The following is a 14,922-nucleotide window of genomic DNA, read 5'->3' on the forward strand; positions in this document are numbered from 1 at the left end:
CTGTGTGGAGCTGCGCCTGCGCAAGTCATTGGCGCCAAGATGGCGTTGGAGATGAGGCTCCCTAAGGCTCGCAAACCTCTCAGTGAGAACTTGGGCCGCGACTCTAAGAAGCACTTGGTGGTGCCGGGGGACACGATCACCACGGACACAGGCTTCATGCGGTACGTGAAGATTTGGGGCTTTCAAGACCTCAGGAGGCGGCTGCAGAGCTCTCTGCACGTGGCCTCTTGCCCCGGAACCCAGACCTCCTGTTCCCTTGTATCTAAGTCACCGAGGTACCCGGGACACATCTGAGCATCCATACTAGTCCCCTTCTTTCCGAGCCTCATGCTTCCGCCTCCCAGCACCTTGGGTGCTCCTCTGTCAGCACCTGAATCCCTCCTTTGATCTATGACGTTCGGAACTTTTGGGCCCTTAGCCTGAAATCCAAGATATTTGAGCCTTCCTGGGGAGGGAGAATTGGGGAGGGCTAGGAGCAAGGCCCTTCTTAACAACCCTCTGAAGGGACAGTGGGCGTTGCTGGCTTGATCATCTCCTTCTGTGTTACCTCAGCGACAAGCCTGACTTTGAAGCAGTAATTTTGGTGGGGCGAGGGTTGAGGCAACATACTGTATTAAATGCAACCAACAATGCAGACTTAGCACGGGAAGACAGAACATGTTGTGGTAGTTAGGGCCGGCTCTGGAGTCGGACAACTGCCATTGTTATCCTCAGCCGTAGCACTTTGCTAAGGCTGGTACCCTTACCTGGAAGACAGTGGTGACAGCAGGAATTGGTAGGGTAGAGAGTATTAAACAACTGAAAGGTGGGTCAGGAAAGCAAAATCCAACACTGTATTACCACCAAAGATAAATCTGCGTTAGGCGCCCAGTCTCCCCACTGTTCTCTCCCGCCCCCGCGCCCCTCCCCTCTTCTGAGACAGGATCTCACTGTGTAACACTGACTGTCCTGGAACTTACTATGTAACGGCTTGATTCAGAACTCAAGAGATCCACCTGCTTCTGCCTCCCAAATCCTGAACTTAAAGGTGTGGCCGTTGCACCTGGTTCTTTCTTTTCTTTCTTTTTTTTTTTTCTTTTTTTGATACAAATGGGGTTATAGTGTTTATAGCATTCATTGCCTCTAAGCTTTAACTTTAAGGAATCAGATGGCAGATGTCTTAGGAGTCATTCCTTCATACTTGCAGCATATGTTCAACATAGTCTGTGTGGTTGGGGTACTAAAGTGAAAACCTGTGTCCTGGTGGAGTTTATGATCTAGCAAGACAGAAACCGTAAATGCCACAAGAAAGTCGTACCTGCAGCGGAAGGGGGAGAAGAGGGGTGCGTTGGGGATGGGGTGGGCTAGGAGCAGTTGGGGAGGGCCCCTGTGTTGCCTGGGATGTGCAGGTAGGTTGTTGGGAAGTAACGTTTGGGCACGTTTCTTTGAGGTGGAGATGTCCATGTGGCTCTTAGCGGAGCCTATTAGGTTCAAGAGCCATTTCCTAGATGGGAGAGGCCACCTCCACTGTGACACTGGTGTCCTTTCTTTGTGATCTTGTCCTTGCACAGGGGCCATGGGACATACATGGGGGAGGAGAAGCTCATCGCCTCTGTGGCCGGTTCTGTGGAGAGGGTGAACAAGCTGATCTGTGTCAAAGCCTTGAAAACCAGGTGAGGACAGAAGGTGTGTATCTCTTTCTCGGAGCATCTGGGTTGTACACAGGCCTTTTCCATCTCCCCAGTGTCCTCACCGATCATTCCTGTCACTGCTCTGTGTTCCTGTTTGTCACAGTTAGTGCCAGCAGCCAACTTGACACAAAATTAGAGTTACCCTTGTGAGTGGGAACCTAAACTGAAGAATTGCCTGCCTTGGATTGGCCTGTGGGCATGTCTGTGGAGCATCTTCTTAATTGGCAATTGTTGTAGGAGGACCCAGCCCACTGTGGGCAGCGGCGTCCTGGGCAGATGGGCCCGGGCTGGGTAAGAATGGGGATTGTGACGCACGCCTTTAGTCCTAGCACTTGGGAGACAGAGGCAGGCAGCTCTCTGTGAGTTCCAGGACAGCTGTGTGTGTGCAAGCCAGCCAGCAGTGTTCCTCCACAGACTCTGCTTCAGTTCTGGCCTCCAGGTTCCTGCTTGGCTGTCCCTGATGATGGAATGTGATCTATAGGCCAAACAAATCCTTTCCTCCTCAGGTTGCTTTTGGTTGTAGTATTTGTCACAGCAACAGAAAGCAAACTCGGACACCATGTGAAGGGTGAGCTTCAAAGGTTTCCTCACGTCACTTGATCCCCCTAAGCCTTGGGTTACTTTCCTTTTCTGCATCATAAAGAAAATAATGGCCTCAGGGTTGTTGTTAGAATTCATTGACAGCTACTTGTAAAGTATTTAAACTCAGGGCAGGCAGAGTACCTAGAAGCAGCCCATAAAGGTTAGTCCAGCAGGGAAGCCGGTGAGCTTGGGACTGAGTAGTCAAGTGAGCCAGGGCTGCACTGGGCAGGTGGTCACCCTGCCTGGCAATGACGGTGAGGATTTGGGTTTTGTATTGTGTTAATTGGGAAGCCCTTGGAAGGGATGGAGCAGAAGAAAGCTGACGTGTTTAAGGACAGTTAGCAGAACAGATAGAGGTGGATTTAGTTCTTAGTTCCCAGTCCGGATGTCTTTGTTTCCCTCATGCATTTTAAGGTGCCCACAGCAGGATTTGTCCTCGGCTCATCCTAGACTGTGACAGGAATCAAGGTTTTGGTCTAAGCATGGGGTGGGGTGAACACCGACTGAGCTGGCGATGAATGGGAGAGGGCAGTTGCTGTGCGGAAGGGGAAGCAGCTGCTGGCAGTGTCGCCTTCTGTTTGTTATCTTTACGTTTGTGTGGCTGTCAATATCTGAGAGCTTTGTGACTCCACCTCTCAAGCACTGGCATTATGGATAATGCCCCACCACTAAAACTTGGTGAGCTCACTGTAATTGAGGGAGCTAGGAGCAGAAAAGAGACACAGTCCAATGCCGGGGCCTTAACTAAGAGCATTTTGCCCGTGGGATCAGCGTGAGGGTTCAGCAAAGTGTCTGACCAGGCAGGCAGTGTGGAGACGTAACAGCTCGCGATGAGCCATTGCTTTAAGGATAGCTAATGAAATATACACGGAGAGATTCTGAAGCTCCCAGTCTAAACAGTAATTGCACCCATTTGCTAAAAAAGATGCTTGTGAAGTCCCTTCTGTTTGTTCGGCCTCAGACACTGCTTGGTCTGGCCAGCCCACTGGCTACTGGGTAAGCTTCTGTTTTCTCTTGCAGATACAACGGAGAAGTCGGAGACATTGTAGTGGGAAGAATCACAGAGGTAAAGTCAATGTTTCAAACCGAAGGAGGCTGGTGGCTAGGGATGGGACCTTCATCCTGTGAACATCTGGAGAAGGGGCCCTTTTTCTGGGGTGGTGTGAGGCGCTATCCTGTTTCTTTCCCTCACAGGTTCAACAGAAGAGGTGGAAGGTGGAGACCAATTCCAGGCTGGACTCCGTCTTGCTCCTGTCATCCATGAACCTGCCTGGAGGAGAGCTGGTAAGTGCTCGCCCGCCCTGGAACTGTCTACCTGAAAGGTCTACTTTACACGAGGTCGTTACTGTTTTGTTACGGAGTCTGCTACTTTGGTGAACACAGCAGCTTTTCTCCTGGCCCTGTGCTCTCAACATGGGCAGCAGCTAGTGTGTTATGGTAAGACCAGAAACACCTATGGAGTGGGCTCCCAGGAGGGAGCTGGGAAGAGGCTCCTGGACCTTGGTATCTTAGTGCTGATTTCCTTTCTTGGTGTCTCAGCTTTGTACAGGGAAGGCGTCTCTTGAAGGTTTTGCCTTAGTTTGCCTGCTTGCCTGCTTGCTTTTGTTGTTTTTGGAGTGTGGGGTGGGTGGGGTTGAGACAGGATTTCTCTGTGTAGCCCTGGTCTGGAACTCACTGTTAAGACCAGGCCTGAAACTCACAGATGTCTGCTTGCCTTGACCTCCCAAATGCTGGGATTAAAGTTGTGTGCCACTGTGCCCTGCCTGTCCTTAGTTTTCAGTAACTTGAATGGCACTTGATTAATGCAGACAGTGACAGGCTTTTGTCCATACCACGGTTCAGCCTGTCATATAGTTTGGAGAGGCTCCCTGGGCCGGGTCCTATGGAGCGTGCCAGATTAAAGGGCCTTATAGATGGGTGAGGGTAGGAGATAATGGGCCTGTAAAGGTAGCAGGAGAACAGGAAAGCATGGGCGCCAGAGAACAACTGTTCATAGTGGCGCCTTGGAGTGACGCTGGGGACTCTGAGGTGAAGGGAGATGAGCAGAGACAGCCTGGTGTGAAGTGTGCTGGGTGAGTGGGGAGATAGGCTCAGTCAACTGCACAGGCTCTGACTGTCAACTCAGAGGGGGTCCCACTGAGGAGAGCTGCTGTCCTGTCCCTCACTCCCACTGGCAGTTCTGGTTACCTCTTGTCATAATGTTATAGAAGCATGGTTGGCTTCAAGCAGAGAGCAGTGGTGTGGAGAGCCCTTCCTGAGGGGCTGTGTCATGTGCTCGTGTTTCTGTGTGTTTCAGAGGAGAAGGTCTGCGGAGGACGAGCTGGCCATGAGAGGCTTCTTGCAGGAAGGCGACCTCATCAGTGTATCCTGCACCTTTTTTCTCTCCTACAGGGCTGCAGCCATGCTTGCACTCTGTCTGGCCAGGGGAACAGTGCCTTGCAGGGGCTGGGTGTGGCTCTGCTGCCGCTAGGCTTGTTTTCCATAGCTCAGAACGATGTCCTAGGTTTTGTAACTTGTGAAGATCCAATGGTCTTTCTTATTACAAAGAGTACCCCAGGTTGGCTTGAAACTCACTGTGAACCCCAGGTTGGCCTCACATACATGCATTTCTGTCTCAGCTTCCTGAGTACTGAGATGCAGGCATAGGCCATCATTCCTGCTATGTCCAAATTAAGAAAACTTGGATCCTTTCTTTAGTTTAAAACATTTGATCATATTTGTGTGTGATCGCTGTGTGTGGAGGTCAGAGGACAACAGGAGTTGGTTCTCTTACCATGTGGATCTGGGGAAATAGAACTCAGCTTGTTAGGCGTGATGACAGGTGTGCACTCACAGAGCCATCTCACCAGCCCTCAAATGATATGAACATGTATCCATGAAAAGATTGTTTGTATCAAGATACTCTTGCCAGCCAGGGGGAAGCTGAGGTCATAGTGATGTCCTCTATAGAGGTCCATCAAAGATGGCCAGAGTTGCCTGCTGGTGACATGGGGTGGGGAAGCAGGCTGCAGGCAGGTGGCACAAGCGTGGGTTGCCAAGGCTACTGTTGTTCCTTCATCACACGAGTAGGCGGAGGTCCAGGCGGTGTTCTCGGATGGAGCTGTTTCTCTGCACACTAGGAGCCTGAAGTATGGAAAGGTAAGTCAGGCTTCGAGGCTTCAAGTTCAGTTCTGAACCCCTAGCTCCCTAAAGACCTAGTTAAGCTGGGTGTGGTAGAGCTCCCTGGCATGTTGACCTAAGGACCTGGTGGTTAGCTGGGTGTGGTGTCATGGGCCTGTAATCCCAGTGCCCTGGAGGTTGAAGTAGATGAATTAAAACTGGAAGCCAGCACGGGGTACACAGAGAGACTGCCTCTTCCTGTACACACACACACACACACCTGTATTTAGATAAAAAAGCAACAACACAGAACCCAGTTAGTTAGGACTAGTAGGCTGCTGGGCTAGGGCAAAGGGCCATTGGTATCCTAAATCCCTTTCCTCCGAAGGAGCCTGTTCTGGTAGAGCCCCTCTGCTTGGGGCTCTGAGACTCCGTTCTTTCTGGGAGATGCTCAGCCAGCACTGAGAGGCTGGCTGCATGCCTGCAGAACCATGTCTACAGCGCAATCAAAATAAGTGCTAGCAGAGATGGATTTCCCATCTGAGCCTCTAGATGAATGTTGCCTGCTTCTGTGAGGTTCCATTATTGAGGTTATTTTAGAGATAGCATGCTTCCTAGGACACATTAGGGCATCTTTGTTTCTTGGCTCATCATTTTCTGAGAATAAAAAAGCAGTGTCCTGTAATAAAGTGGCAGCTGTCACCATGTCCCTGAACATGTACTTGAAGTAGGTAGGAGGAGATGTGTGTGTGCTGACCTCCAACCTGGTGCTGAAGACACTTACTGTGTGTGAGCTTAGAACTGAGCTGTCAAGACCTGGCATGGCTTTGCCAATCCAGTGGACCATGTCTTGTGGGTGGCATTGGAATCTGAAGTTAAGATCCAAACCAGAGTCCCGGGGTGGATCTGTTACGTGGCCAGTGGGAGACTCCTCATTGGCTCTAGCTTCTGTAATGGCCAGCACGTCTGCTCTGGATTAGAAGGCAAAGGGAAGTGATGGAGGCAGTGGCGCATGGATCTCTGAGTTCAGGACAGCCTGATCTACAGGGTGAGTTCTAGGACAGTCAGGGCTACACAGAGAAACCCTGCCTTGAAAAACAATAGATAGATAGATAGATACAGACAGACAGACAAATAGGTGCATGCCCCATATGGCACATGTAGAGGTCAGAGGACATTTTTTTTTTCCCGAGACAGGATTTCTCTGTGTAGCCCTGGCTGTCCTGGAACTCACTCTGTAGACCAGGCTGGCCTCGAACTCAGAAATCCGCCTACCTCTGCCTCCCAAGTGCTTGAATTAAAGGTGTGCGCCACCACTGCCCGGCCAGAGACATCTTGTAGGACTTGATCATCTCCCATGTGACCTCTAGGTATTGAACTCAGCTGGTCAGGCTTGACAGCATGAGCCTTTACCGCCATCTTGCCAACCTGACTGCCACCTTCTCTGGGATGTGTAAATATCTATGGGCCAGAAATGTTTTCTGCAAAGTGCATGCTGTCTGTGCCCTGGGTGACTATAGTGTCCATAGAAAGGACAGTGGTGGGGCATACCAGGTTGTGGATTCTGAAGCCTAGTTTGCATTCATCTCACTGATTGTTTCTTCCTCTTTTTTTTTTTTCCCCCAATGGGTTGGGGGCAGGGGTATCTGGGGTCTTACTAGATAACTCAGCTAGCCTGGTATTAGTGGGCCTCTTGCTCCAGCCTCTCAGAGGCTGTGCTCCCCCTACCTGGCTTCTGATCCATTTCCTTTTTGTTTGTTTTTTGAGACAGTGTTTCATGTAGCCCAGGCTGGCCTTAACCTCCTAAGTGCTAGAGTTACAGGCAGGTGCTTCTCTGCCTGTCTTATGGTCTGTCTCTTTAGCTAGGTCAGGGAGTTTTAGTCCAGGTCTCGCCTTCCCTGGTGAAGAGACAGAAGACTCATTTCCATGACTTGCCATGCGGTGCCTCAGTGATTCTGGGTAACAACGGTTTCATCTGGATCTACCCGACACCTGAGCACAAGGATGAGGATGCTGGGGGCTTCATTGCCAACCTGGAGGTGAGTGAAGGTCACTTTGGCATTCAGCAAGCATTTTTACCTACTGAGCCCTGTTGCCTTTTTATAGATCACTAGTCTGTGCCACCTAGGATGCTTTCTGAGGAATGCAGTGTTAGGCGAGTCTGTCATTGTAGAGCACTGGGAGGGAACTCACGAAGATGTTGCAGCATCTCAGCGGTGGTATCTTGGGAGTCCACCTGCCTGCGGTAGCTGCAGATGCCTGCAATGTGGCTTGTGGCTTGTGGCTTGCTCACTGTCTGGTGCACTGCCTGCAGAAGCTGCTGTGCTTTGAACAGGCCTGAGTTAGAGAGTATTTGTGAACACCCGAGAGTCTCGTCCTCCCTGAAGAGACAGACTCGGTGGCTTTGAGCTTGAGCTTTGTTGGTGAATGTGGCAAAGCTGCAGGGTATCAGCCAAAGAGCAGCTGCAGAAATAACAGCCAGTGGGGACGGCTCACTTGGTAAAGCGCTAACGTTGTGGGCATGAGGACTTGGACTCAAGTCTAGAACCCAGGGGACAATGTCAGGTGTGTTGCTGTACATGACATCCCAGTGCTGAGGAGGTGGAGGTAGGAGGATCCTAGGGCTTGCTGAGAAGACCGTGTTAAAGGAGGAGGGTGGCATTCTTAGGATGATGCTCGAGGCTGGCCCCTGACCTCCATGTGCATTTGAACTCAGGAGCATATGCATACATGAAGTCGTATGAAATGTGTACACATTTTAAAACATAGACAATCCCACAGTTGGCTGTAGACGCGTGAAGTTCCATGGTGGAAATGGGATTTCTCTCTTCTGTGGCTTCTGGGACTGTTTGCTTCTTTGGATCCTGTTTGTATTTTTTTCCTTCTCCTTTGTGTCCCTGTGTAGCCGGTGTCCCTTAGTGACCGAGAAGTGATCTCCCGGCTTCGGAACTGTGTGGTCTTGCTGGTCACTCAGAGAATGATGCTATACGACACCAGCATCCTGTACTGCTACGAGGCCTCCCTTGTCCATCAGGTACCCAGACTTCTCTCCCTGCGTGTGGCCTGTTCCTGTGTTTCTTTCCACTTTCCGTCCCATAGCCAGTGGCAGAACTGGTCTGGAGACAACTTTAACAAGTCCGTGTCATGTTCCTGAGATATTTCCAGTATTCTCAATGTCTAGTCCCATGCTAGGGATTTGATGTAAGACAGGGATACCAGATAGGAGTTTTACCATGATAGCTTTCTGCATTTATCATGCCCGTCCCAAAAGTCAGCCATCTTCTTCTTCTTGATCTTTTTTTTTTTTTTTTAAGTTAGTTAACAGAAAGATTTTTCTTGATTAGAAAAAATGTATGTGTATGGGTGTTTTACCTGCATGTATGTATGTTTGTATGTATGTATGTATGTATGTATGTATGTATGTCTGCCTGCCTGCACATCATGTACATGCCTGGTGCTGTGGAGGTCAGAAGAGAGCATCAGATCCTCTGGAAATGGAGTTACTAGCAGTTGTGAGCTGCCATGTGGTAGCTGGGAATTGAACCAAGGTCTTTGGAAGAGCAGCCAATGCTCTTAACTTGAGAGCCAACTCTCCAGCCCTCGGGTATCATCTGATGACTGACAGAACAGCTCTGTTGTTAGCTCACCAAGAGTACCTTGCTGGTTGGTTTTCTAAGCTGGGTCTGGAGCTGGGATTGTGTGCTTGCTTGGGCTCTAATGGAGTGCACATGCACAGGTGTGTGCTAGCCAGGCTTCATTCCCTCATTCTGGCTGACTTGATGGCTATTTCTGAATGAACACATGCCGTTTTCTGTTTTTCTTCAGATCAAAGATATCTTAAAACCAGAAGTAATGGAGGAGATCATGCTACAAACCCGCCAGAGGCTTTTGGACCTGGAGGGATGAGGCCGAGAGCTGGAGGATGGGACTGTGCACCGCTCTGGAGCAGTTTTGGGAGTGAAAAGTCTGCTGTCTGATCCCCAGAGAACATCTGACACATTACTCACCTGCAGCAGAGCTGCAGAGCCAGGCCTGTCCTCTTCTGTCCTGAGGCAAAGCCAGGGTGGAAGTAAATGGTTTGTGCGCTTGGGTCCCAGGATAAGGGGTAGTTTTAAGTCTCTCAGAGTACCATGTCCCAGCCTGATGACTTATCTTGGAATCACTTGGAGAATTTATGTCTTCTAGTCACACCACACAATGCCCCATGAAACTATCCTGGTAGAAAACTTGGGGGGGGGGCTGGGGCTGGGGATATATCTCAGGGGTGGACCACTTCCTAATGTGCAAGTTCCCAGGTTCAATTTCCAGCCCTATTCTAACCCCAGAAAAAAGGAAACCAAAGACATGGCAGTGCCAGCGTGAATGGTCTCTTTCCACTTCCACTCTGTCTCCTTTAATGCACAAGTGTATGGGTGGAGAGAAGGTGGTGGAGTTAGGCCAGAGTCTAAGGGATGTGAGAATAAAGGGAGCCAGCAGCTTTTGTTGGAATCTGAGTCCCACCATGTGTTCTTTCTGCTGACAGGTCCAAAGGATCCAGACCCTCTATCTGGGCTTCCTTCCTCTGTGTGTGAGCTGTCTCTGTTTCTTTAGCATCTCAAGTCCTCCTTCAGCATGTCCACCAGCAGGAACTGGCCTCTGTTGTGCTTGTCCTGCCTGTGAGAGTGTGTGAGTCATTGCTGATAACAGACAATGAGTGTTTGAACCAGTAGTGGTTTTTGATGCTCTGACAAGAAAACAGAAAAACGGATTGGAACAAGCCAGTGTTTCCATATGTAATTGACATAGTGATGTAGTAACTTTTTAGTGATAATTTAAAAGAAACAGGATACAGATCCTCGGTGTAGAGTGCCAGTTTCTGTGCTTTGTTTCCTTATGACGGTTTAAAAATGGCCTGGCCAACATGGTAGCACAGGCCTGTGCTTCCATATGGAGGCAGAAGCAGGACTTGAGGCCAAGCTGGGCTACACAGAGTAGCTCAGTAACATTACCAGAAATGGTGCTCTGATTTGTACATTTTCAGTTAACATCATTGTTTTTCTCTCACGTTTATTTCTGTGCATTGGTGTGAGTGCCTGTGTGGAAGTCGGGACCACTTGGAGGAGTCAGTTCTCTCCTGCCACGTGGCTCAGGGGCATCATCGGCTTGGCAGTGATCACTCTTACTCACTGAGCCATTAAACTGGCCCAAAACATTTGTTTTTCCCGGGGCTAGGGATGGAATCTAGGGCCTTGTGTATACTACCAGGAAAGGGCATCGTTGAGCATTGCTAGTTAATGACCTTTTAAACATTTGTTTGGATGCTGGGTATGGTGGATCTCTTGAGTTCAAGTCCAGCCTGATTTACATAGCCAAGGTTACATAGAGATCCTGTCTTAAAAAAAAACAAAACATCCGGACTGTGGTGGTGCACACCTTTATTTAGTCTCAGCACTCAGGAGGCAGAGGCAAAGGCAGGCAGATCTCTGTGAGTTCGAGGTGGGCCTGGTCTATAGAGCGGGTTCCAAGACAGCAAGGGCTACATAGAGAAACCCTGTTTCAACCTCCCCCACCCCCCCCCCAAAAAAAACCCAAAAAACAAAAAACACACACTCAGAAAAAAAAATAAAGCCCCTAAACAATGAGAAGTCAAGGTGGGCATTTCATAAATGTATACGGTTTATTTTGACCTTGTCCGGGTCCTCCTGGACCTCCAACAAGTCCCCCTTCCAACTTCATTTTTTTTCTTCCAAGACAGGGTTTCTCTGTGTAGTCCTTGCTGTCCTGGACTCACTCTGTAGACCAGGCTGGCCTCGAACTCAGAAATCCGCCTGCCTCTGCCTCCCAAGTGCTGGGATTAAAGGCATGCGCCACCACCACCCGACTCCAACTTCATTTCTTTCTATCTTTCTTTCTGGGTGACAGGCTATTTCTATGTAGCCCTAGCTGCCCTGGCACTCACTATGTTATGTTACCCAGGTTAGCCTCAAATTCAGAAGAGATTCACCTTTCCCCTGCCTCTCCTCAGTGCTGGAATTAAGATGTACCTGGCTTTTTGTCTTTGTTTTTTACAATCTTAAGTAACCTACGGAGTCCAGTTAGCTCTGCCCAGTCAGTCATGGTGGCAGGAGCGTGAGGTAGCTGGTTACATTGTATCCAGGTCAGGAAACAGGAATGCCTGTGCTTGGCTTTCTCTTTTGTACCCAGCACAAACTCTAGCCAGTAAAATGGTGCTGCCCAGTTAGGGAGGTTCTTCCCACGTCACCCCAGTCTAGGAGCTCGACAGAACAACAGTCTGGAGGTCCGTTTCTGTGTTGATTACTAATCCTATCATGTTACAATCAAGATTAATTATCATATAACACCAGTCGGTAGACAACTTTGTGTTATGTGTGTTTCTGAGACAGTCATGGATGACAGCTTTTAACCTATATTTGAGGGATCCACAGATAACTAAATTCCCTGAATCTGTACTGCAATTTCAGGTGGGCTTGCCTGTCTCAAATTTCAGAAGTTCCCAGGTTGTTCACCTTTTAAGGGGCTGGGAATGGGAGCCTGAGTCCCACTTAAGCTTACCTGTTCTCCCAAGCCGCTGGCAAGAAAGACACTGAAAGTCTGCTTCAGGGCAGCTCTGCAGAGATATGTGCTTCCATGGCCCAGCAGAGGGCGCTGTTGGTAAGTTAACTACAGTGGGCTGTAAGATTAAGCTGAAATTTTGTTACTAAACTTTGCTTTATGAAAGTAAGGACAAAATTAGGTTGAGTTGAACCACTTTTAATGCAAGTTATATGAGCTGTACAAGATGCATCAAACATTGGTTAAAAGCTGGGCTGCGGTGGCAAATATATGCCTTTAATTCTAGCATTTGGGAGGCAGAGACAGATGGATTTCTATGAGTTCCAGGCCAACCTGGTCTATAAAGTGAGTTCCAGGACAGCTAGGGTGTTACACAGACATACCCTGTTTTGATAAAACCACACCAACCAGCCAAAACCCACTGGTTCAACATCAGATACTTGCTGCACTCTGCATTCTGCAGTTTGAACCCTTAAAGGTTTCCAGTGGTAAGTAGTGTATCTTGCTTGTTTTTTATGGTGCCTCCTAGGCAGTCAGCTGGGTATGATGGCTGAATGTCTCCTTCCCAGCCAGGAGGCATCAGAAACTCATTGAAGTGGATGATGAACACAGCGTCAGACTTTTTAAAAAAGATTTGTTTTATGTATGTGAGTACACTGTCACTCTTCAGACACACCAAAAGAGGGCATCAGATCCCATTATAGATGGTTATGAGCCACCATGAGGTTGCTGAGAATTAAACCTAGGACCTCTGGAAGAGCAGTCAGTGCTCTTAACCACTGAGCCATCTCTCCAGCCCAAGTGTCTATTTTCTGTGAGACGTGCAAGGCCACAGAAGTAGCTGATGTTCTTGGGGGGAGGAGGGGGTTAACGTGGTCAGAATCCGTGGTGGGAACAACAAACAAGGTTTTCCCGTGAAGCAGGATGTCTTGACCCACAGTGCACCTGCTGTAGAGTAAGGGGCATTCCTGTGAAAGACCGGGGAGAACTGGAGAGGGGAAGTGCAAGTCTGTTTTCGTTCCTGTAAGAAAAAAAGGAATGAAGACTATTCGCGGGCTGACATCCTACCGTACCTTGGTTATTGGGTCCAAAAGAGCTAGCAGAATCTGAAAACTTTTTAGTCTCAAAAGAGGATGATTCCCACCATTGTTAGAAAGCCCGTGAAGAAGGAAAGAAACTCAAGACCAGAGCTGGACTCAGTGTCCAGTTCTTCACTATCCTGCAGCATAAGCATCCATGCATTGGCCTGAAACAACAGTACACCAAGAAACACCAGGACTTTAGCTGCAAGATATGCTAAATATTTGGCCAAGAGAATGAAGGAGACCAAAGAAAAGCCCCAGGAACAGATTTCCAGGAGATGTAGGCTGTCCTCACCGAAAGCTTTGGAAGTCAGTAAGTCTTTAGGCAGAAATGAGCTGGATAGTGGTGGCACACACCCTTGATCCCATCACAGGGAGGCAGGCAGGCTGGCGGATCTCTGATTTGGAGGCCAGCCTGGTTTACAGAGTGAATTACAGGATAGCCAGGGCTACACAGAGAAACAGGTTCTGTCTCAAAAAAGAGGAACAAATAATCAAAAGTAATACATCTCTTGGAAGAAAATTAAAGATGGGGCTTGGAGCTCATCTGAAAGAAAAAAGGGGGTGAGAGCTGAAGTGCTGCACAGCCTTGTAGTGAGGACGGCGAGGCAGAGCTGGGGCTGGGAAGCCAAGGGCAAGGTCATCCCAAGACTACCAGACAGTAAGTAGTAATGTCCCTTGCTTTTAGGTGAGGAAACCAATTTAGAGGAAAAAAAAAAAAATGACACGAGTCCCAGGCAGTTGAATGAAGGACGGATTGCAGCTTTAAGGGTGCCACAGCCAGGTTCGAGCACAGGGTGAACCAACTGAAAGGCTATGGACCCAGGAGTGTAGTTTGCTGCATGGAGACTGAATGTATTTCTAAAGGTGTATGGGTGTTTTGTCTGCTTGTATGCCTGTGTACCATGTGTGCCAGGTCCCCTCCAAGGCCAGCAAGGGCATCAGGTCTGTTGGAATAGAGTTACATGTGGTTGTAAATTGTCATGTGGGTGCTGGGAATTAAAACCTGGGTCCTCTGGAAGAGCAGCCAGCGCATTTAACAGCTTAGCATCTCTGCAGCTCCCAAACTGATCTTTAGATCACTGCTTGCTTTGCCAACTGCCTGCCTGTTCCTGCTTCTGTATTCCCAGAGAGTTAAGATGGCCCTACTCAATGCTGTACGCCAGCAGCAGGAACAGGTGCTTAGGAGATGGGTGCTCACTGCCAGACTAGGGGTGGAGCTGCTCCGGTATTTCCCTACATTCTTGAGGCTCTAGGCTCCAACCCTAGCACTGTTTAAGCCCAGTTTAGTAGAACAAACCTGTAACCTTGACCCTTGTGAGCTGGTTGTAGAGAGATCAGAAATCCAAGGGCACTCACTCTCAGAGATTAAGGGCAGCCTGGCTGGAAGTCCTCTCAACCCCAAATCTGACTAATGTTAGTCAAGAACTATTTATTGAAGAGTTGCAATCAAGAGCACTTACTACTTTTACAGATGTTTCTGGTTTGGTGTCCAGTTCATAACCATGTCTGATCCGGGGTTCTGATGCCCTTTAGTGTTTGTCAGCGACAGACATGATAGTGGTGCACATAAACTCATTCAAGCACACATACATGTATGTAAATAAAAAGAAATCTTGTCGGGCAGTGGTAGGTAGCGCACGCCTTTAATCCCAGCAGTTGGGAGGCAGAGGCAGGTGGATTTCTGAGTTTGAGGCCAGCCTGGTCTACAGAGTGAGTTCCAGGACAGCCAGGGCTACACGGAGAAGCCCTCTCAAAAAATAAACAAACAAAACCCCAAACTTTTTAAAAAGTTGCTTTGCTTGTTCATTTAAAGTTTAACCAGAGAATGAAGAATGTGGGTAGGGAAAGAAAATGGCTGAAGCAAGGAAAGATAAAAAAATAGACCAAAAGAAAAACCAATTAGTTATCAGGGTGAGTATGGATAGTCAGCGGGG

The 14,922-nt window shown here is 48.8% G+C and overlaps 1 protein-coding gene across 1 annotated transcript; it reads left to right on the plus strand.

Moving 5' to 3' along the window:
• Exosc2 (exosome component 2) lies at window positions 1-9,844 on the plus strand. Its single transcript, XM_034493798.2, has 9 exons — window positions 1-161; window positions 1,551-1,652; window positions 3,273-3,318; window positions 3,447-3,536; window positions 4,549-4,614; window positions 5,322-5,390; window positions 7,214-7,390; window positions 8,257-8,385; window positions 9,177-9,844. The coding sequence occupies exons 1-9, from the start codon at window positions 40-42 to the stop codon at window positions 9,255-9,257; spliced, it is 882 nt and encodes a 293-aa protein (XP_034349689.1). The 5' UTR covers window positions 1-39; the 3' UTR covers window positions 9,258-9,844.
• Window positions 9,845-14,922: the final 5,078 nt, after the last annotated feature.

Source organism: Arvicanthis niloticus, chromosome 2 (genome assembly GCF_011762505.2).
Source record: "Arvicanthis niloticus isolate mArvNil1 chromosome 2, mArvNil1.pat.X, whole genome shotgun sequence".
Classification (NCBI taxonomy): Eukaryota; Metazoa; Chordata; class Mammalia; order Rodentia; family Muridae; genus Arvicanthis; species Arvicanthis niloticus.